At 53.7% G+C, this 18592-nt stretch overlaps 1 protein-coding gene across 2 annotated transcripts; it reads left to right on the top strand.

Annotated features, from left to right (window-relative positions):
• Positions 1 to 1201: 1201 nt before the first annotated feature.
• DVL3 (dishevelled segment polarity protein 3) lies at positions 1202 to 17761 on the top strand. 2 transcript variants are annotated; one of them, XM_082460677.1, is made up of 16 exons: positions 1202 to 1633; positions 7025 to 7094; positions 7623 to 7744; positions 7865 to 7974; positions 8161 to 8296; positions 8474 to 8567; positions 8783 to 8852; positions 9490 to 9629; positions 9797 to 9873; positions 9982 to 10049; positions 10205 to 10354; positions 10958 to 11089; positions 11287 to 11454; positions 14506 to 14721; positions 14821 to 15231; positions 16088 to 17761. In XM_082460677.1, the coding sequence occupies exons 1-16, from the start codon at positions 1473 to 1475 to the stop codon at positions 16117 to 16119; spliced, it is 2157 nt and encodes a 718-aa protein (XP_082316803.1). In that variant the 5' UTR covers positions 1202 to 1472; the 3' UTR covers positions 16120 to 17761. The 2 variants fall into 2 exon arrangements, with proteins under 2 accessions (XP_082316803.1, XP_082316804.1); XM_082460678.1 differs by lacking the exon at positions 1202 to 1633 and having other exon boundaries at positions 7083 to 7094; positions 8142 to 8296.
• The last annotated feature ends 831 nt before the right edge of the window (positions 17762 to 18592 follow it).

The raw sequence follows: 18592 nt of genomic DNA on the forward strand, positions 1-18592 counted from the left end.
CATATTACTTCGATGAAATTTTAAAGTAGAGGGAAAGGTATGAAATAAAAATATACAAGGTGTGTGCAAGGTCTGGCAAGTAGGTTGAATTGCTTAAGTCAAAACTTTAGTCAGGATATAATGAAAATAAGGCTGTAAAGGTAGTTAGAGGTTAGATTATGGAGAGCTTTGAATATCATGCTAAGGATATTTGGAAGGCATTGCGGAATGTGGAGAGGTTTCTGAGTTGAAGAGGTGTTTGAAAGAGGTCCTTCATCTTGAAATGCTAATTTGGCAACAGTATACAAAATGGAGTGGGAGAAGCCCATATTTGTTACTGTGGCCTAAAAGGACCTATGTGGTCTGGTGCCAGTCTACCTTTACAGCCTCATCTACCACTATCATTGTAGTCACAATGGCCTTCTTTTTGTTCCTCAAATTTGGCAAGTTTATTCTTGCCTTGGGCCTTTATACTTCGCTGTGCCCTCTGCCTAGAATGCTCTTCCCCCAGACCAGACCTTCTTATAGCTGCTTCCTCATTAGTTCTAAGTCTTAACTGAAATGGAAGAGGCCTTCTCTGACCACCCATATTACTCTTTCCCCTGTTATAGTTCTGGCTTGAGACTTCATGTCCCAGTCTCACACGCATCTTCATTCCTGTACTCATTCTGCATTCAACCCATTTATTAAACCACTGCTTTACACCTAGGTACTGAAGTTATAAGAAGGAATCAACTCGATCTTGTTCTGTCCTTAAGGAGTTGTTTGGTAGACTCAGTGATAGCAGCTAAGCTTCTCAACAGACCCTAAAAGGCCATGTCGAGGTCCCTTTTCTCCAGCGATAGATACATGGTGAAAACCGCGCCCCCCGTCCCTTCTCAGAAAGCAAAGCGACCCCTACATTACATCCCTCCCCAGCTGCAGAGAAGCAGCCGATCCCCCTTGGGTCCAGAGCCAGGGCCTTGAAGACTCCGGGAACGCGGGCTGGAGAGATCGGCCCTTCCATCCTTGGGGGCGTAGGCGACCGCCGCCACGCTCCCCTCTGGGCCTGGGACCAGAGCGCAGGAGCTGAGCACCGCCCGGTGGCTGGGCGGGGTGTCTGCGGGGTAAGGCCGAGGGCCAGGCCATCTGCCGCGAGGCCAGCGCGGCTCGGCGGCAGCCGGGGGTGGGGCCGCGCTGGGGCGGAGCCGCGCCTGGGTCGGGGGCGGGGAGTGGACCGGGCTGCAGCCAAGAGCCGGGAGGGCCGCGGCCACCGGAAGAGTCACCGTCGCCAGCAGAGCCGGGAGAGTGGGGAGCGGAAGCGGCGGCCGCGACGGCGGCAGGCGGCGCTGGGACCCGGGAGCGGCCGGAGAACAAGGGAGCTGGCGCCGCGGCCGGCCGCGGAGCTGGGCTGAGCCGCTGGGCCGCGCCGACCGCCGCCTCCGCCGCCGGAGAGGCCCGGCCCCGCCGCCCGAGCAGGCAGCGCGCGGGCCGCCGGGCCCGAGGCCGGAGCCATGGGCGAGACCAAGATCATCTACCACCTGGACGGGCAGGAGACGCCGTACCTGGTGAAGCTGCCCCTGCCCGCCGAGCGCGTCACCTTGGCGGACTTTAAGGGCGTTCTGCAGCGACCCAGCTATAAGTTCTTCTTCAAGTCTATGGACGACGATTTCGGGTGAGGATGGCCCCGCCTCGCCTCCGGGGGACCCCGGCCCCTCCGGCTTCCAGGGGCCCACTCGGCCAGTTCGGACTCCCCTTGCTACACTGGCTTCTACCCCTACTCTGGATTCTAGGGGCGACTCGGCCACTTGGTCCCCATTGGCTTTTTCAGAGGCTGGAGTTCCAGCCCCTCTAGGGACTCTCCTTTCCCCTCTTGTGGGGGACCTTGGTCCCCTCGTTTAAGGGGACCTCCAACTCCCTAAGAGCAGTCAGTTCCTGCGCAGTCAAGCCCCCTCACCTCCTCAGAGGCCAGCGGCCCACACAGACACATCTTCCCCCCCCCCCCACCCGTTCCAGAGCACAGCTCCCAACCCTCCTCCTGCCAACAGAGCCACCTTTCTAGCAGAGACTTGGGGTGTTTGGCACTCGGCCTTCGCCTTCTCCATCTTTTCAGCTCCACAACTCAGAGCCATATTTGGAATATGGAGCATCTAAGGGCTATGCTGTGGGACTTTGCACTGGCTGGGGGGTGCTCAGGCTGTAAGCTAAGGCCTGCAGCTCTGATGTTTACTTAGCTGTCTCCCCTGTCCCTTGTGGGCTGTTCGGGATGTTGTCAGGGAGCAGAGCGCCTCACCCCTGAGGAGGATTCCCCACTAGCCCAGGTGCAGATTCCCTCACAGAACTGGGGCCTCTTAATGGGAGGGCCAGGAAGGGTCTCTTGGTGTTCATCCTCCCCTCCCTGGAGGGGTCTTCTCCACCCAGCTGCAGGGCTTTGGACGGGCGGAGTTTGGAAGCAGTGACTTCCCCTTTAAGAGGGGATGGAATGTTGGAGCCGGAAGGTTCTGTAGCAGCTGGCCTGGGAGGGGGAGCCTGGTGGATCCCCTCACCGCCCCCCCCCCAACTCCCAGGGGACTGGGGGAGGGGGAGGCCCCCCACACTAGCCTGCCCCTCACTAACTGGGCACTGGGCCTGGAGGCCTGCAGGGAAGGCCTTCCCGGGCCCTCCCGGCCTAAAGGCCGCCTCTCCAGCCGTAGCCTGAGGCCTACGCTGCTCTTTAGAGCTGAGGCCCAGAGCTGAGTGAGGGGAGAAATTCTTCTCCCCCGTGTTCATCAGCCTGGCTTCTCTCCAAGGACCCTGGCCCTCCTGGCTCTGGGACGCTAGCACCTTTTCTGTCTTCTGCATGTTTTGCTGTCACCTTTCCCCTTGGAACTCAGGGTTTGTTGAGCCCAAGAGCTCATATGTGTGAAAGTGCTTTGTACAGTGGGAAGTGCTATGCAGCTTTTATTCTTGTTTCTGTTGTTGTTCCTGCCTTGGGGTTGGGTACTCCTAGTGTAGCAATGATTGTCTGGCTTCAGTCCAGAGACAGAGACCCCTGATTGGAAGATGCTGAAGAGGGATCCATCTGCAAGGGGTGGGAGTGAGGTGGGCAGATGCCTTGGTCTGATAAAGGAAGAATGGAGTTAGAAGAGACCAAGATACTGCCTCAGCGTATGGGATAGGGGAAAATCAGCTGCATTTCAGTACGCTGGGGCCACCCTGGGGTCAGGTGCCTTGAGGGACTGGGTTAGACCTGTGTCTCCACCCCCCGCTCATCCCAGAGTCCACTGGGCCTAGCCCCCACCTCCTAAACCTAGACCTCTGTGGGCTGCCTCCCACTCTCCCCAGGTTGCTGTCAAGCCAGGCCTAACCCCCATTATATCCGCTCACTGTTGACTTAATATTGTTCTTTAAATCCACTGTCAGCCCACTCACGCTTTCTTAGTCAATAATATGAAACCACAGGTCTGATATTCTATTTATATTTCTTTCTAAAATATGTTAAAAATAAATATTTAACTCTCGAATTAAACATTCATTCAGATACACCTGAAGCCATCTTGCATTCATCAGTGGTACTTGAACTTGAAGCATCTTTTGCAAAATATTAGAGTGGGCCATTTTAGCAGGGTTGCGAACAATGGTAAAAATGAAGTGGAGGAGATTGATTTTGTTTTTATTCCTAGAAGGATTAATGATCAGGAGACCTGGTAGGGCTGTCTTGTCACAGAGGACTAACAGCTGAGGAATATATATTTATATACGTATTTCATTTATTTATCAAACTCTTTTTATGGTGCTTACAGTGTGCAGACACTGATCTAAATGACTTTCAAATCTTTACTCATTCAATGCTCTTAACAGTCCTGTGGAATAGGTAGTAATATCTCCAGTTTATAGATGAGGAAACTAGAGCACAGAAAACTTAAGTAACTTACTTTCCCAAGGTCACACAGCTAATAAGTGGCAGAGCTTATTAGGAACCTGGTTCCAAAGTGTAAGGCATTAATCACACAATTATAGGTATTATCATCATCATTTAACAGGTACATCCTCTCTGAGGGAGATGCTGAGCCTTGGCAAACTGTATAGGTGATAGGGCTGCCACTTATCCCAGCCCCATGAGAGGGAGGTCGGGCAGGGGCCAGCAACCTCTGCTGACAGATGGAAAAGTGGGTCAGAGGAGGAAGGCTGCCATCTCCTCCAGCTCTCCAGGCTCTCCCTCTGGGGTTCTGGTGTGTAAGACTTGAGGATTCCCAACTCCCATCTGGTCTCCAGAAGTATTTGTCAAGCTCAGGGTAGGTCCAACCCTCTTAAATTATTTGGGATATGGAAGAAGAATTAAACATTTTCAGCACTGAGGAGATGGTGGATGGAAGAACAAGGTACCACCACTTGAGGGGCCTTGAGCCATGGGAGGAATAACATGGGAAGTCAGGCCTCTAACTGTTTTGCTCCCCGCTCCACGTCACACGCTAGCCTGTCTCTGGGCCTTCTACCTGGAGTACTTCTCTTCCCTTGTCTTCTCCAGGTCCAAATTCTCCTTTCCTCTGGGTTGCACTTCTAAAGTTATGGCACTTATTCCTGTTTATCCTTATACCTACCCAGCTCCTAGCCAGGACCTGACACTAAATAATACTCAGCAGATGTCTGTCCAGTGAACACATCTGCTGCTCTTACAGCTCTGATCACTTCCCACTTGCAATATACTCACGTGAACTATGCATTGGACAGTAACCTCCAAGGACAAGGCCGGCTCCAGGTCTAATGCTTCTTGAGGTCCACGCAATGGCAAGCACAAAACTTAAAGCCCGCTGGGCTCTCGGCAAAGGCTTTTTAATGGAATGAACAATGAGTGATAAGCAGATTTATTTGGTCCCTGCCCTTCGAAACTTACACCTAGTTAGAAAGAGAGTATGGATCCCGCAAAAAATTGACAAAGTTAGTAACTAGTTTTTAGTGTATGCCTTGGACCATGCCAGGCACTTACAAATCTCACTTACCAGGATGAGACAAAGGCTTGGAAAAGTCAAGAAACTTCTCTAAGATAGGAGAGCTAATAAGTGGCAGAACTGGAATTTGAACCCAGATTTGTCCAACTCCACTTGGGATGTGTGTGTGTATGGGAGTGCATAAATGCTGCAGAACCCTGAGCCATTCAGCTCCACAGCGGGAGGGGGAGGCCTGTCTGAGGTCCCCCAAGGCTCCCGAAGATCAGCTGATCATTGTGAGTCAGCAGAGCCTTGGTGACCTGTCGGTGACCCCCAGAAAGAGAGGAAACATCTGTAGTGCTGAGCTGTGTGGTGGGGCCTCAGCAGCAGTTTCCCACCACAGGGCTGCTGAGACCCTCTCCAAAGCAGAGCACAGTCCCTGCCACGTGACCCACATACCTCCTTTTAATTTGAGCCCCAGTTCCCATGGGGGCTGCAAGCTCGGGGTGCCCTGTGGTCAGACTGGCTAGTGGGTCTGAGCTATCTCTGTGTCCCTGTTTTCTAGCTTGTTCTGTCTCCAGGCTTTCTGCCATGGTGGGCCTGAGCAGGATGATTTGAGCTGCTTTCTTGGGGTTGCTGTGGGGCTGGAAACAGTGGAGAAGCCAAAGCTGAACGGGAGGGTGGAGGGCAGGCTCAGCCTTCGAACTTGGCTGTGAGTCCAAGAATGTGAGCATCACAAGAAGCCAAGCACGTCCCGAGCTCTGGGCAGGAGCTGCTTTAAGAAAAAGGGAGGACTGGGCTTCCCAGCCTCCAGCCTTGCTGTCTTCCCTCTCTGCTCATAACTCCAGGCATGTGTCTTCCTCTTGCCCCTGATCACAGCTTTCTAGCTCTGTGCTCCTGGGGTATTTGGTCAGTCTGGGGGTGCAGGCCTCAAGCTTTTCTATTGCCTTTCCTGGCCCCATATTGTAGTTGTGGTCTGACTTCTTGCCTCACTGCATGCCCCAGGCCAAACTACATGCCTGAGACTACATCCTACCCTCCCCCCATCCACCCCCCCCCCATGTCCCACATCACTGTCTCCCACACCGTCACCCTCCACACAGACCCACATCACCTCTCTCACTGTATGGGAAAGAATGTGAAATACCATGGAAAGAATATGGGGTTTGGAGTCAGACGAGCTTGGGGTGGAATTCCAGCTCTGACATCTAGCTCTGTGACCTTGAACAAGTTACTGATTGTTTCTCAGTTTCCTTATTCATAAAATCAGGATCATATGGTCTATACAATGAGGCTGATGTGAAGATTATACATTCTAACTATAAGGAGATAAGATGGTATAATAGGTAAGAATAAAGGCTTTGGAATCAGGCTGACCAGGATTCAAATTCCAGCTCTTCACTTTTAATCGTGTGACTGTAGGTGAACTTCTGAACCTACTGAGCCTTGGTTTCCCCATTTTATAACATTGCTATGAATGTTAAACGAAGTGATACAAGTAAAGTACTTAGCTTTGTGCTTGGCCCGTAATACTGGGTTGGCCAAAAAGTTCCTTGGGGTTTTTCCATAAGATGTTACGGAAAAATCCGAACGCACTTTTTGGCCAACCCAATACATGCTCAATATATGAGAGCAGTTGTTACTAATGTCATAGTGGCGGTAGAGGATGTTTGGTAAATGCCTTCCCCCCTTCTTTTTCCTAATTTCCTTAAATTCCTCATCCACATCTCCCAGAAGAATATTAGGATTCCCAAATGAGAAGGGAAGAACAGTGATATGGGTGTGCTTTTTCCTAGTTTAGGGTCAGAGGGAAAGATAAAGTCCAGCCCAGAGAGCCATTGTTGGGGATGGGTACAGCTCTCGAGATTCTAGGGGGCGACTGCACTCACTGGGGACAGTGATTTGTCAGGTGTAATTTGCAGTCACCTGATGACCAAGAGGATGCCCCAGGAAGGCAGCTGGCCTGGGCATGGCTGGTGTCTTCCTGGTGGTGACAAAGAGCTGTCCCTGGTCACCCCATCCCTGCTCCCATTTGAACAGGCTTATGCTGGTGGTTTGATTCCCAGTTTAGGGTAGAGGAGCCCCTGAGAGTTGGGGTTGTGAGGATGCCTCCATTTCCACCCCAGAAAGCTCACTCTGACACACACCTTTCCCTGCAGAGTGGTGAAGGAGGAGATCTCGGACGACAATGCCAAGTTGCCCTGCTTCAATGGCCGGGTGGTGTCCTGGGTAAGGAGCCCCCCTCAGTCCTCTCTCCACCTGCATTCCTGTAGTGGGCTGGATGGAGGAAAGGCATTGCTGAGACTGTGGTTTTATGCTTCAGTATCTGCATCTTCCTTGAGTTTTCTAACTGAACTGTCTCTCACCCCAGATTCTATAGCTTTGGTGAAAAGTGAGGGAGTGGTGAGAAGGGGGAAAAGAGAGAGACAGAAATACACTTTGGAGACAAAAACGTCTCCTATGTCCTCTGAGGTACTTTGCTTCAGGTTCCCTTCTGTCACTTGCCGACCTCTACCTTGGACCTCTGACTCTTGTTCTCTGCCCCCATCCCGCTTCACCAACCCATGCCTCCCAGCCTCCTCATCAACCCAGCAGTGGGTCCATTCCTCATCTCAGCTGACCTAACACAGTCCTGTCTCTTCTCCCTGCGTGTCCCCTGCTTCATTCTCCCCAAGTCTCATGCCCTGCCAGAAGCCAACTATCCCCTTTTCCCTGGGGCCCCTGCGCCCTACTACCCATGCATTTTCTCCCCATCAGCTGGTGTCGGCTGAGGGCTCACACCCAGAGCCAGCTCCCTTCTGTGCTGACAACCCATCGGAACTGCCACCGCCCATGGAGCGCACAGGAGGCATTGGGGACTCCCGGCCCCCATCCTTCCAGTGAGTGTGACCTGAGCATGGGGAGGGCCCATGGGGGAGGGCTGCGTCAGCTCAGCTCAGGGCTGGGGGAGGGAGCCCCCAGCCTGCCCCCTCCCCCACCAAGTCCTCTCTTCCCTGCAGCCCTCATGCTGGTGGGGGCAGCCAGGAGAACCTGGACAATGACACAGAGACTGACTCCTTGGTGTCTGCCCAGCGAGAGCGGCCACGACGGAGGGATGGCCCAGAGCACAGTGCGTCTTCCCTGAACAGACACCTCCCCCCCCACACCCCCACCCCCGCAGCTTCCACTCAGCTACCCACCTCTCTGCCCTACTTCCTGAGTTCTGGATACGCCTGGCCCCAGTGCAGCCCCTGCTCCTTCCTCTCTCCTCCTTCTCTCCTGCATCTGTGAACCCAGCTGCCTCCATCCCCTGCAGCAACCCGGCTGAATGGAACTGCAAAGGGGGAGCGGCGGCGAGAGCCAGGGGGGTATGACAGCTCATCCACCCTTATGAGCAGCGAGTTGGAGACCACCAGCTTCTTTGATTCAGATGAGGATGACTCCACCAGCAGGTGGGGCTTTGGTTTCATGGGTACTGTGGGACAGGTGACCCCGGAGGAGCCCTGAACCCTGAGGATGCTGGGCCCCTGGGCGGGACCTGGGCTTGGTGGGGGGGACCTGGGCCCTGCGGTGCCTCTCATGGGGCAGGGCTGGGCCGGCTCGGTGGGGAATGACTGTGGGCCCCACAGGTTCAGCAGCTCCACAGAGCAGAGCAGCGCCTCACGCCTGATGAGAAGACACAAGCGGCGGCGGCGGAAGCAGAAGGTTTCGCGGATTGAGAGGGTATGGAGCTGAGACGTTAGGGTGGGTGGGAGCAGACCGAGCCCTCCTGCCCAGGCAGGGCCAGAGTCTGTGCTTCCTTAGACCCCTCCCCTTGGGTCAGGGTTTAGAACCTGAGAGGGGAGGTGGTGCTGAGGACTCACCTTGAGGCGGAGCTAGGTGGGAGCAGTGAGTTCCTGCCAGCACTGCCTGCTGCTCAGGGCCTCTGTCTGTTCCAGTCCTCGTCCTTCAGCAGCATCACGGACTCCACCATGTCACTCAACATCATCACGGTCACTCTCAACATGGGTGAGTCTGGTGAAACAACACTCGTGAGCACCTGCTACGTGCCAGACGCTGGGCAGACTCGAGGAGTTCAGAGAGGCACAGGCTACGTTCCCTGCCCTCAAGAAGTTCTCTTTCATAAGCATAAATTGGTACATACACTGATCACTTCAGTATCTCATGATCAGGGCTATGACAGAGATAAGCACAGAGAACTATGGACGCAGAGAATGGCATCCGGGAAGACTTGCTAGAGGAAGTGATTTCTGATTCCTCCCCGCTTCCCATTTTTCAGGCACTGCATTCTTGCTCTCTGATTTCTACCCTAGGTGCTCTTCTTTAGGAGATAGCTGGATGTAGTGAAAAGAGCCCCAACTTTGGAATTTAAATCTGAGTTTGAATCCTGACTCTGCCACTTCATGGCTTAGAAAAGTCACTTAAATTCTCTGAACCTCAGTTGTCTGCTCTGTAAAACAGGATTGAGTCCCTACCTCATAGCCAACAAGGATCAAGTGAAAGCATGTTTGAGCATGTGGAATACAGTGCCTGACTCAGGTCCAATAAGTGTTAGTTCTTGTCCCTTTCTACCCTCTTCTAATATGGGGCTTGGAATTTGGGTAGGAACTTTGTTCCTCTCTCAAGGTCTTGTTACTCCCTGTAGAAAAGTATAACTTCTTGGGTATCTCCATTGTGGGCCAAAGCAACGAGCGTGGTGACGGAGGCATCTACATTGGCTCTATCATGAAGGGGGGGGCCGTGGCTGCTGATGGACGCATCGAGCCAGGAGATATGCTGTTACAGGTACCATTGCCCACCGTGGGTGGTGGTATGGCTAGGGATGGGGAGATGTCCATGCCGTCTGTACCCTGCTTCTTGGTAAGGGGAAGACCCCCTAGCCCACCAAACTCAGCTTCCCTACCCACCTCCCCAGCACAGCTGCTTATCCCACTCCTGGTCCTCTTTCCCAGGTAAACGAGATCAACTTTGAGAACATGAGTAATGACGACGCGGTCCGGGTACTGCGGGAGATTGTGCACAAACCAGGGTATGGATGGCATTGGGGAGGAGGGGGCAGGTATTTCTGGCTATCAGGCAAGGGGCTTGGTTTGGCCTCCACACATCCTGCCCTTACTAGGGACACCCTTGCTTTCAGGCCCATCACCTTGACTGTAGCCAAGTGCTGGGACCCAAGTCCACGTGGGTGCTTCACACTGCCCAGGAGTAAGTGGATGGGGCAGTTGGCCCTAAAGCTGGTGCTTGACCTATGTGAGCCCTATCTCTCCTTCCTTCCGTGTTACCCTGAACCCTCATACCTACCCTGTTGGGCCAGGCAGTAGGCAGGGCAGGCAGCCCCTGACTCCTCATCCTCCCCGCAGGCGAGCCCATCCGGCCCATTGACCCCGCGGCCTGGGTCTCCCACACTGCAGCCATGACCGGCACCTTCCCTGCCTACGGCATGAGCCCCTCCCTGAGCACCATCACCTCCACCAGCTCCTCCATCACCAGCTCCATCCCTGACACAGAGCGTGAGTGTCCAACCCTGACCCCTGAGCCCAGCAGACAGGGCCAGCTGGGAGGGACTGCTGAAGGCCCACCTGGAACCTCTTGCTTGAGCGTCAGAGGGGGCTGGAGAGGAGGAGACTCAGTTCATTCCAGCTACCTTACTCTGCAGTTTTCCTCAGTGGATGCTGAGCCTCACCAAACAGAGTTTGCTTCTGAACCTGTACTGAGCACTCAGTAAGCCTCAGTTTCCTCTTGTAAAATGGGACTAATGATATGCACTTTACCAGGTTCCTGGGGGTTTAATGAGAGGATACAAGTAAAGCATCAATCACAGTGTGTGGCATAAAGTAAGCACTCAATAAAAATGACTCCCTTTTTATTATCATAGCACGCATTATACACTGGGCTAAGCCCCTTCATTTACACTATTTAATTCTCTCTTTAAATATCCTGTGAAATAGATACTAAAGTCCCTATTTTTATGGAAGAGGAAACTGAGTGTCCAACAAGTCGGTAATTTGCTTGACATTGGTCCATGCTATTAGGTGGTAGAGCTAGAATGCAAACTTCTGTGTACTTAACTCCATAGCCCCTTTCTGCCTCACCATTCTGCCTCCTACCGCCAGGCCTAGACGACTTCCACCTGTCCATCCACAGTGACATGGCCGCCATCGTAAAAGCCATGGCCTCCCCTGAATCCGGGCTGGAGGTCCGTGACAGGATGTGGCTCAAGATTACCATCCCCAACGCTTTCATCGGTGAGAGGACCCCATGGTGGGATGAAGGACAGGGTGGAGAGCGGTGGGGCAGGGCAGGCCGGGGGGGGGGCGGGTGGCCAAGAACTCCCTCGGGCCACTCCTTTGAGCTGGAATCAGCACCAGCCTGATGGCTCCTGTGAGGCCAGAAGAGCCCAGGTCAGGTGGGCCTCCCAGTCAAGTGGCAGCCTTGCCCTCAGGCTCGGACGTGGTGGACTGGCTGTACCACAACGTGGAAGGCTTCACTGACCGGCGAGAGGCCCGCAAATACGCCAGCAACCTGCTGAAGGCCGGCTTCATCCGCCACACTGTCAACAAGATCACCTTCTCTGAGCAGTGCTACTACATCTTCGGCGACCTCTGTGGCAGTACGTGCCTCCCCCACCTCCTTGCCCTATCTCCTGCTTGGAAGTGGGGAGTTGCCCGGGGATGCGGCAGCAGACTCTAGGGAACCCAGATGAGGGGCTAGCAGAGCTGGGGGAACCTCGAGACCTGACAGTTCTGTGGTAGAGGCAGAGCCCAGTCCAGCCTCTTCACCTGCCCTACATCCCCCTCTGGGGGCTGGCATTTTCTAAGTGCCTGCTCTGTGCCTGGCACCGTGCTGATTGTTTCTAAAGCATCATCTCACTCTCATTCAAGCCTCACAACCTCCCCACAACCCTTGGGGAGATGGATTACTATCCCTGTTTTCAGATGAGGAAACTGAGACTTATAGAAGTTAAGCAGTCCACCCCACGTTTCACAGCTAGAAGCAGAGGAGCTAGACCTTGGATCTAGGTCCTTCTGGCTCCAAAACCTTTGTTCTTCCCACCATCAGGGTTGTCCTAGGTGTGTGGTGCTGCAGAAACATTGTCCCAGCAAGGCCAAACAGAGTTCCTAGCCTTGGCCCCTGCTCACCCTCACAGCACCAAGCAGCTTCCACTAAGGCAGGACCTCCTGGAGCTGGCCTGAGGCCTCAAGTCCACAGCCTCCTCAGACCCCTCAGGGTGGGGCTGTGCCTCTCAGTGAAGCTGGAAAAGCTGTCAGGGCCAGGCTGCAGAGGACTCTGTAAGCTGTACCAAGGAATTTGGACTTGATCCTGAGAGAGTACAAAGCCAATGAGGGTTATTAAGCAGGAGGAGTCTGCAGGGAACCCCCATTCTCCGGAGCCTGTGGACAGCTCTTGGGAAAGGGAGTCCTCAAAACAGGACAGCAGTGCTCAGGATGGAGAGCTGAAGCACGGCCCCAGCAGCCACCCCTGCCTGAGGGAGCCTTCTCTCAGTCCAGTGGTGCTGGCTGGAGTCCAAAAGCCAGCCCTTAAAATGCTTCAGATTCGGTTCTAGGGGCTAGAAAGGTTGTTCTTGTGGAGCACAAGTCCCTGGTGGAGGCTGGGTGGGGTCCCTGTCCCTCAGCAGCTCTGGCATGGCCCCATGGAGTAGTAATAGATGCACAAGGTTTTGGAGTTAGTTCTGAGTTCAGATTTTAGCTCCACCCTTACTGTGTGAACGTGAGTAAGTGACACAGCCTCTCAGTGCCTCCATTTCTTGATCTGTAAGATGGAGATAACAGTAAAACTTATAGATCTGTTTTGAGAATGATATAAGATAATATATGTAATGCTTTTAGCACCATGTTTGGCCCACAGTAATTGCTCTAAAAAAGTTGTCCATTTATCATACATTTAATTCTAAGATGAACATTTTTTTCACATTTCAGTATCTCTGAAATTGGGGTGCATCTTATCATCAATGGCTTCTTAGACTCAGTCAAATACGGCTATTATTATCATCATTAGTAGACGTGAGCCCTGGCCCCAAACCTTCATGGGTACATAAAGCGTCTCAGGATAGCTGTGGCTTTTGCTCAGAGAGACATTGTTCCATCCCAGGGGCATTCTGGGTCTCCTACCCATGGACCAAGTCCAGCAGAAGCCAAGCTCAGGGAGATGCTGACAGGACAGGTCTTTTCCTTCTCACTGGTGAGGTCTCCTCAGCTGGGAGTACCGCAGGCTCAAAGGGAATAGCTGGGGACCTGGGTAACCCCCGGAGCACACAGTCACTCCCCATGGGATGACAGCCTGGCGGCTGAAGTGGTCACCGAGGCATGCCCCTGCTTCCCACTGCCACCACCTCTCATGCTAGCTGCCGGCCTTGACTGGTTGATGGTTTGGCTGGTAGACTCCATAGGCTGCCTCAGCCCCCTCTCCTGACCTCTTCTCCCCTGTAAGGTTGGCTCAGCTCCCTTAAGGGCTTGCAACAAAGGGCTCAGTCTGTATCCAGCAGCTGGCTCCTGGGCAATTGCAGCTCTCTCAGAGCTCTGGGACCTGGTACGGGTGGGTCCCAGAGAACCAGGGACCTGTTCACCCTGAACAAGTTCACCCCAGGGACCTGTGAACAAGGGGTGTCCCAGGCAGGCAGGTCTAGTGGCCCCTTATACTCCCTTCCAGATAGTTCCAGCATTGGTGGGAGCAGCCTTGCCTGTGTACAGTTTACAGGGGAGTCAGAGTCATGAAAGAAGGAATGTTAGTGCAGTGGCTCAAGTGCTGTGAAGAACTAGGTCTAGCTGGGAATGGGGTGGAGAGCACAGAGGAGGCATCTAAGTTGTTCTGTTTCTGGACCCTTCCACCCCACTCCCACCCTCCCCAGAAGCACCAGAAGATTGATCTGGGCCAAGGGCCTTCTGTGTGGGGAGGCTCTGAAAGGCCCTGTGTTCATTGTGGCTTTTAATGGGTGTTTTTTTAGTCCTAAGTGAGTGAGGAGGGCAAAATTTCACCTAAATTTCCCCAAACTGCTCCCTCCTCCTTACTAATGCCCTCATCTGGAAAGGTAAAGAGAAAGTAAGCAACTCTTAGCTTCTGCTCTGGCTGCAGTGTGGGTTGACCTCAGGCTGGTCATTTAACCTCTCTGGACTTCACTTTCCTCATCTGGAAAAAGTGTGACTAATACCTTCCTCATGGGGTGGTAACGTTTGCGTGAGATGAAGTGCTTGCACTGTACCTGAGGAAGTGCAGGTATGCAGTAGCTGGCGGCTCTCTGGTATTTCGGCCTCCCATATTCCCCACCCTACCTTTCCCGTAAGGGAACAGAGGGGACGATTTCCAAACAAGAGTTTTGCCCCTTCTTCCAGCCCACAGAGGAAGGAGGAGAAACTGGGATTTGGCACTGAGCATCTGAAGTGGTGACTCAGGGCCTTCCAGGGGACGGTTTTCTCGGGGGCTGGCTCTGCAGGGTCTCCCTCCCCACCACCTCTGGAGGGTGACAGAGGGACTCTGAACGAGTGAGAGATCTCTGGCCTGTCACTCGTCCCGTTCTGGTGGGACACTGCCACTGCTGTCGCTGTCTTCCCAAACGCACCCACCGGGCCGAGGCTGGGCATCTCTCTGCTGACTGCGGGTGCGGAGGCATGGGATAGACCTAGCTCAGACGCCCTCCCCTCCACAGACATGGCCAACCTCTCCCTCCACGATCATGATGGCTCCAGCGGCGCCTCCGACCAGGACACGCTGGCCCCTCTGCCGCACCCAGGGGCTGCCCCTTGGCCCATGGCTTTCCCTTACCAGTACCCGCCGCCCCCACACCCCTACAACCCGCACCCAGGCTTCCCCGAGCTGGGGTACAGCTATGGCGGGGGCAGCGCCAGCAGTCAGCACAGTGAAGGTAAGGCGGCGGGGGTCGTGGAGGGAGCCCCAGGCGAGCCCCAGGCTTCCTCTGCAAGCTCTGAGTGTCCCCCACCCCGTCCCTGCCTGTCCCCTTCAGGCAGCCGGAGCAGTGGCTCCAACCGTAGCGGCAGCGACCGGCGAAAGGAAAAGGACCCGAAGACCGGGGACTCGAAGTCGGGCGGCAGCGGCAGCGAGTCGGACCACACGACCCGCAGCAGCCTGCGGGGGGCGCGGGAGCGGGCGCCGAGCGAGCGCTCGGGTCCTGCCGCCAGCGAGCACAGCCACCGCAGCCACCACTCGCTGGCCAGCAGCCTGCGCAGCCATCACACGCACCCGAGCTACGGCCCCCCCGGGGTGCCCCCTCTCTACGGCCCCCCCATGCTGATGATGCCCCCACCGCCTGCGGCCATGGGGCCCCCAGGAGCCCCTCCGGGCCGCGACCTGGCCTCCGTGCCCCCTGAACTGACCGCCAGCAGACAGTCCTTCCGCATGGCCATGGGAAACCCCAGTGAGTTCTTTGTGGATGTGATGTGAGCAGGGCCCCTTCCCTACTTTCATCCCACCCCGCCCGGGGCAGGCCGCGTCCCTCTCTCCGTCCGTCTTTTTTACTTTGGTACCTGAAAGGGAAATAAATGGAACTAAATCCAGGCCCGCTAACCGCTCGCTGGGTGCAGCGAGGGCAGGGTGCACCTGATCGCCACTGCAGCCCCTAACCTGCCACCAGCCCCGGCTTGTTCCTCTGCCCACTAACCGCTGCACAGGACTTCCCGGGATCCTTCGTGTCCCTGGGACCCAAACTGCTGGTGCTGCTCCTTACCACCCCGCCATCACCGCCACCACACACACTTCAGGAGCTGACCCAGCAGTGCCCTTGAGGGCCTGCATACCCCTCATCCCCACTTTCCCTCCCTCCGTTCTTTTTCACCATTCATTCAGCTGCATCATCCCTCTATTAACCCATCCCCTCAAGCATGCGTGCCAACTTCTTGGTTTTTCCCCTTAATACTGATACCAAAAAAAAAAAAAAGACTTGCTTCCTCTGCCCCTCCTCCTAGCTGCCCTTGCTACTGCCTCAGCCCTGCACCCTAGAGCTGTAGTCACCTCCAGTAACCATCCACACTAACTCCACCTGCGCTCAACCTTAGCAGAAGCCCAGAGGGCCCCCTCAGTTGCCTGAGCTGCTAGTGGATTCCAGGGAGCGTCTGTGCTCTATACCCAGCCCCACCGCTGCCCCATGCCTGCCTGGTGTGCTGGTTCCTTCAGACCCTAACCCTACTAACCAGCAGGCTCATCTCACCTCGGGGCCTGAAACATTTCTTTTCTTTCTTTTTTTCCTCCCCCAATTTTTCCTGGGCCTGGAGCAGCCAAGAATTTCGGGCTGTTTGACTTTCTGTGAGCCCCCAGCGAGGGGAGGCCCAGCCTCCGAGGAGACCAGGAACCCTGCTTCAGCAGCCCCTCAGGGCTTCCCAAGGATATTTCAGCCCCCATACCCACACCTTAACCCGCTGAGTCACTAGGCTTCTGAGGAGCACCCAGCCTCTTGCCCATGTGTGACAGACTCTTCCCCTCTCTTCCTCTTTCTCACACACACCTCCGCCACCCCCTGCCCCAACACACACGTGCCTATGCAAGTTCACTTAAGCCTCAGGGCTGGTCCCTGACCAGAGGGCTGGACCCTCTCTCCCAGTCCGCTCCTAGGTCGTGGGGCTGGTCCCCTAATTTCTCTCTCCCTTTCTTCATAGCTCTCAAACCTCCCACACATGTCCCCATAATATTTCTATCTGGTTAAAGCCCATAATCTGGGTCTCAGGTTGGGCTCAGCGCAGGACCCCCCGGGCAACCGACAGGCTGTTCTCACCCTGCCCCGTGCCCCACACACCCTCCTGTGTTTTCACCATCACCATGATAACCCAGAGCAAGGTTGGGCAGGGGGACTTCTGGGACTTCCAGACAGAGCGCCAAGTTTTAGTTTTTACCTTATTCTCCCATTTAAGCAAATCACGACTTTCTCTGTGAGCCTCTTCTATAAATTCTGGCTCACCTAGGCTTCCATATTTTTAGGTCTGGGATGTCAAGCGTAAGATGAAGTCCTAAGCTCCAGGTCTTGGAGCAATCCAGGGTAGGGGTATTTTGGCATTCATTCATTTAACAAAGATTCCCTGGGATTTGGGGTGCATGAGGGCTGTGTTAGAAGTGTGACTCAGTCTTGCCTTCCTTCTGGGAGCTCTAGGTTTGCTCCCAACCCAGACCATGGTTTCCTCTAGCCACCACTATAGGGCTGCCTCCTGTACTTCTCTTCCTCCTCTGATTCTTCTGTCTCTGACTCTCTTGAGGATTCCTCCACTATTGCTCATGCCTTCAGGGTCCCTGTATTTTATCTCTGGTCCACTTCTCTTTCCTCCGTATTTACTCCCGAAACAGTATCATACATCCTGACATCCTCAACTGCCACTAATATGCTGGTGATTCCCAAATATATATCTCCAGCCCTAACTTCCCTCTATCTTTAGATCTGTATTTTTATCACCCACTGGACCTCTCCATGGACATGTCCACATGGACTCAACTCATTTCCTTCCCCACCCCCCGCCCCCGCCGAAGTGTGTTCCTTCTGAATTCCAATCCTGGTTACCTTCATCACACTCTTCATAGGCTCACCAGCTAGAAACATTTATGGGCTTAAATTCCTTCCCATATTTTACTAGTCAGTATATCATATCCATTCCACTCCAACAATCTTTCTTGAATTTGGCCCTTCCTCTCCCCTCTGCCTCTACTCTAGTTCACAGGAGCATGGGATTTGGAGTCAGGTTATTCTGGGTTTGAATCCCAGCTCTACTACTTTTTGGTTGCGTGATAAGAGAGTTATTCAGTCTCTCTGAGCCTCAGTTTCCTCATATGTAAAATGACGATAATAATACCTACCTCACAGGGTTGTTGTGAGGATTTAAGTTAGATATTGTACGAAAAGTGCCTAGCACAGTGCCTGGCACACAGTAGAATAGGTGCTCAATAAATGGTAGCTATTGTTATTATTACTATTATTATTATTATTTATTCTAAATTGGTAGGGGTTTAGGATATGTACTGAGGATGAAGCTTTTGGAAAGGTAGGAGTAAACCTTGAGTGCTGGTTCAAGAATTAGACGTGCCTGTATTCAGTCTTTTAATGGCTTCAGGCTGTGACCCCGATTTGCAGGAAGTCAGATCATCCTGCCATATTCTGGCTTCTAGCAGGAGGATGCTAGGAACAGTAAGGTTTGCGACTAGGTTTACTGTTTAGTGCCCTTCGTTCCTCTCATGATGGGCTCAGCCTGCCTAGGGAAGGCAGCAGTGTATCTTTTCCTACAGAAAGAGAAGAGCCAACAGATGTTCTTCAGGTCCTGCAAGAGCCAGGAAGGCCTTTCATGTGCCAGGATTGGCTCTGTCTCTTCTTCTCAGCTTGGATGTGAAGATTAACTGTCCATCAGAGAAGGGATTTCAAATCCCATGTCCAATTAAATTCAACTTGTCAACGGTTTTTTAAGCAACATATATGCCTGTCACTAGAAGGCGCACAGGTCCTCCTGGCCTTGAGGAGCTCACAGTCACATAGGTATAGCTGAGGTAGAACACAGACATATTTTTGAAAAGCTTTAGCTAGTTTCTTCCAAATATTTGCCGCCTCACTCCCTGCCCCCTACCTTGGGTCTTGATCCCTGGGAAAAGGCTCATGTCTAGAACAAATATATCATGCAAAAAAGCTTGGGAAAATCAGAGGTGGTGTCATAAAGCAGTAAACTCAGCACAAACGCTCCTACTGCCAAGTCGTGTGTGTGTGTAAAGTGAGGACAATCAGTCCTCGGACTCTGGAGACTGGAAAGGCCTAC

The sequence above is a fragment of the Balaenoptera physalus genome (assembly GCF_965194825.1).
Source record: "Balaenoptera physalus genome assembly, chromosome: 4".
Taxonomy (NCBI): Eukaryota; Metazoa; Chordata; class Mammalia; order Artiodactyla; family Balaenopteridae; genus Balaenoptera; species Balaenoptera physalus.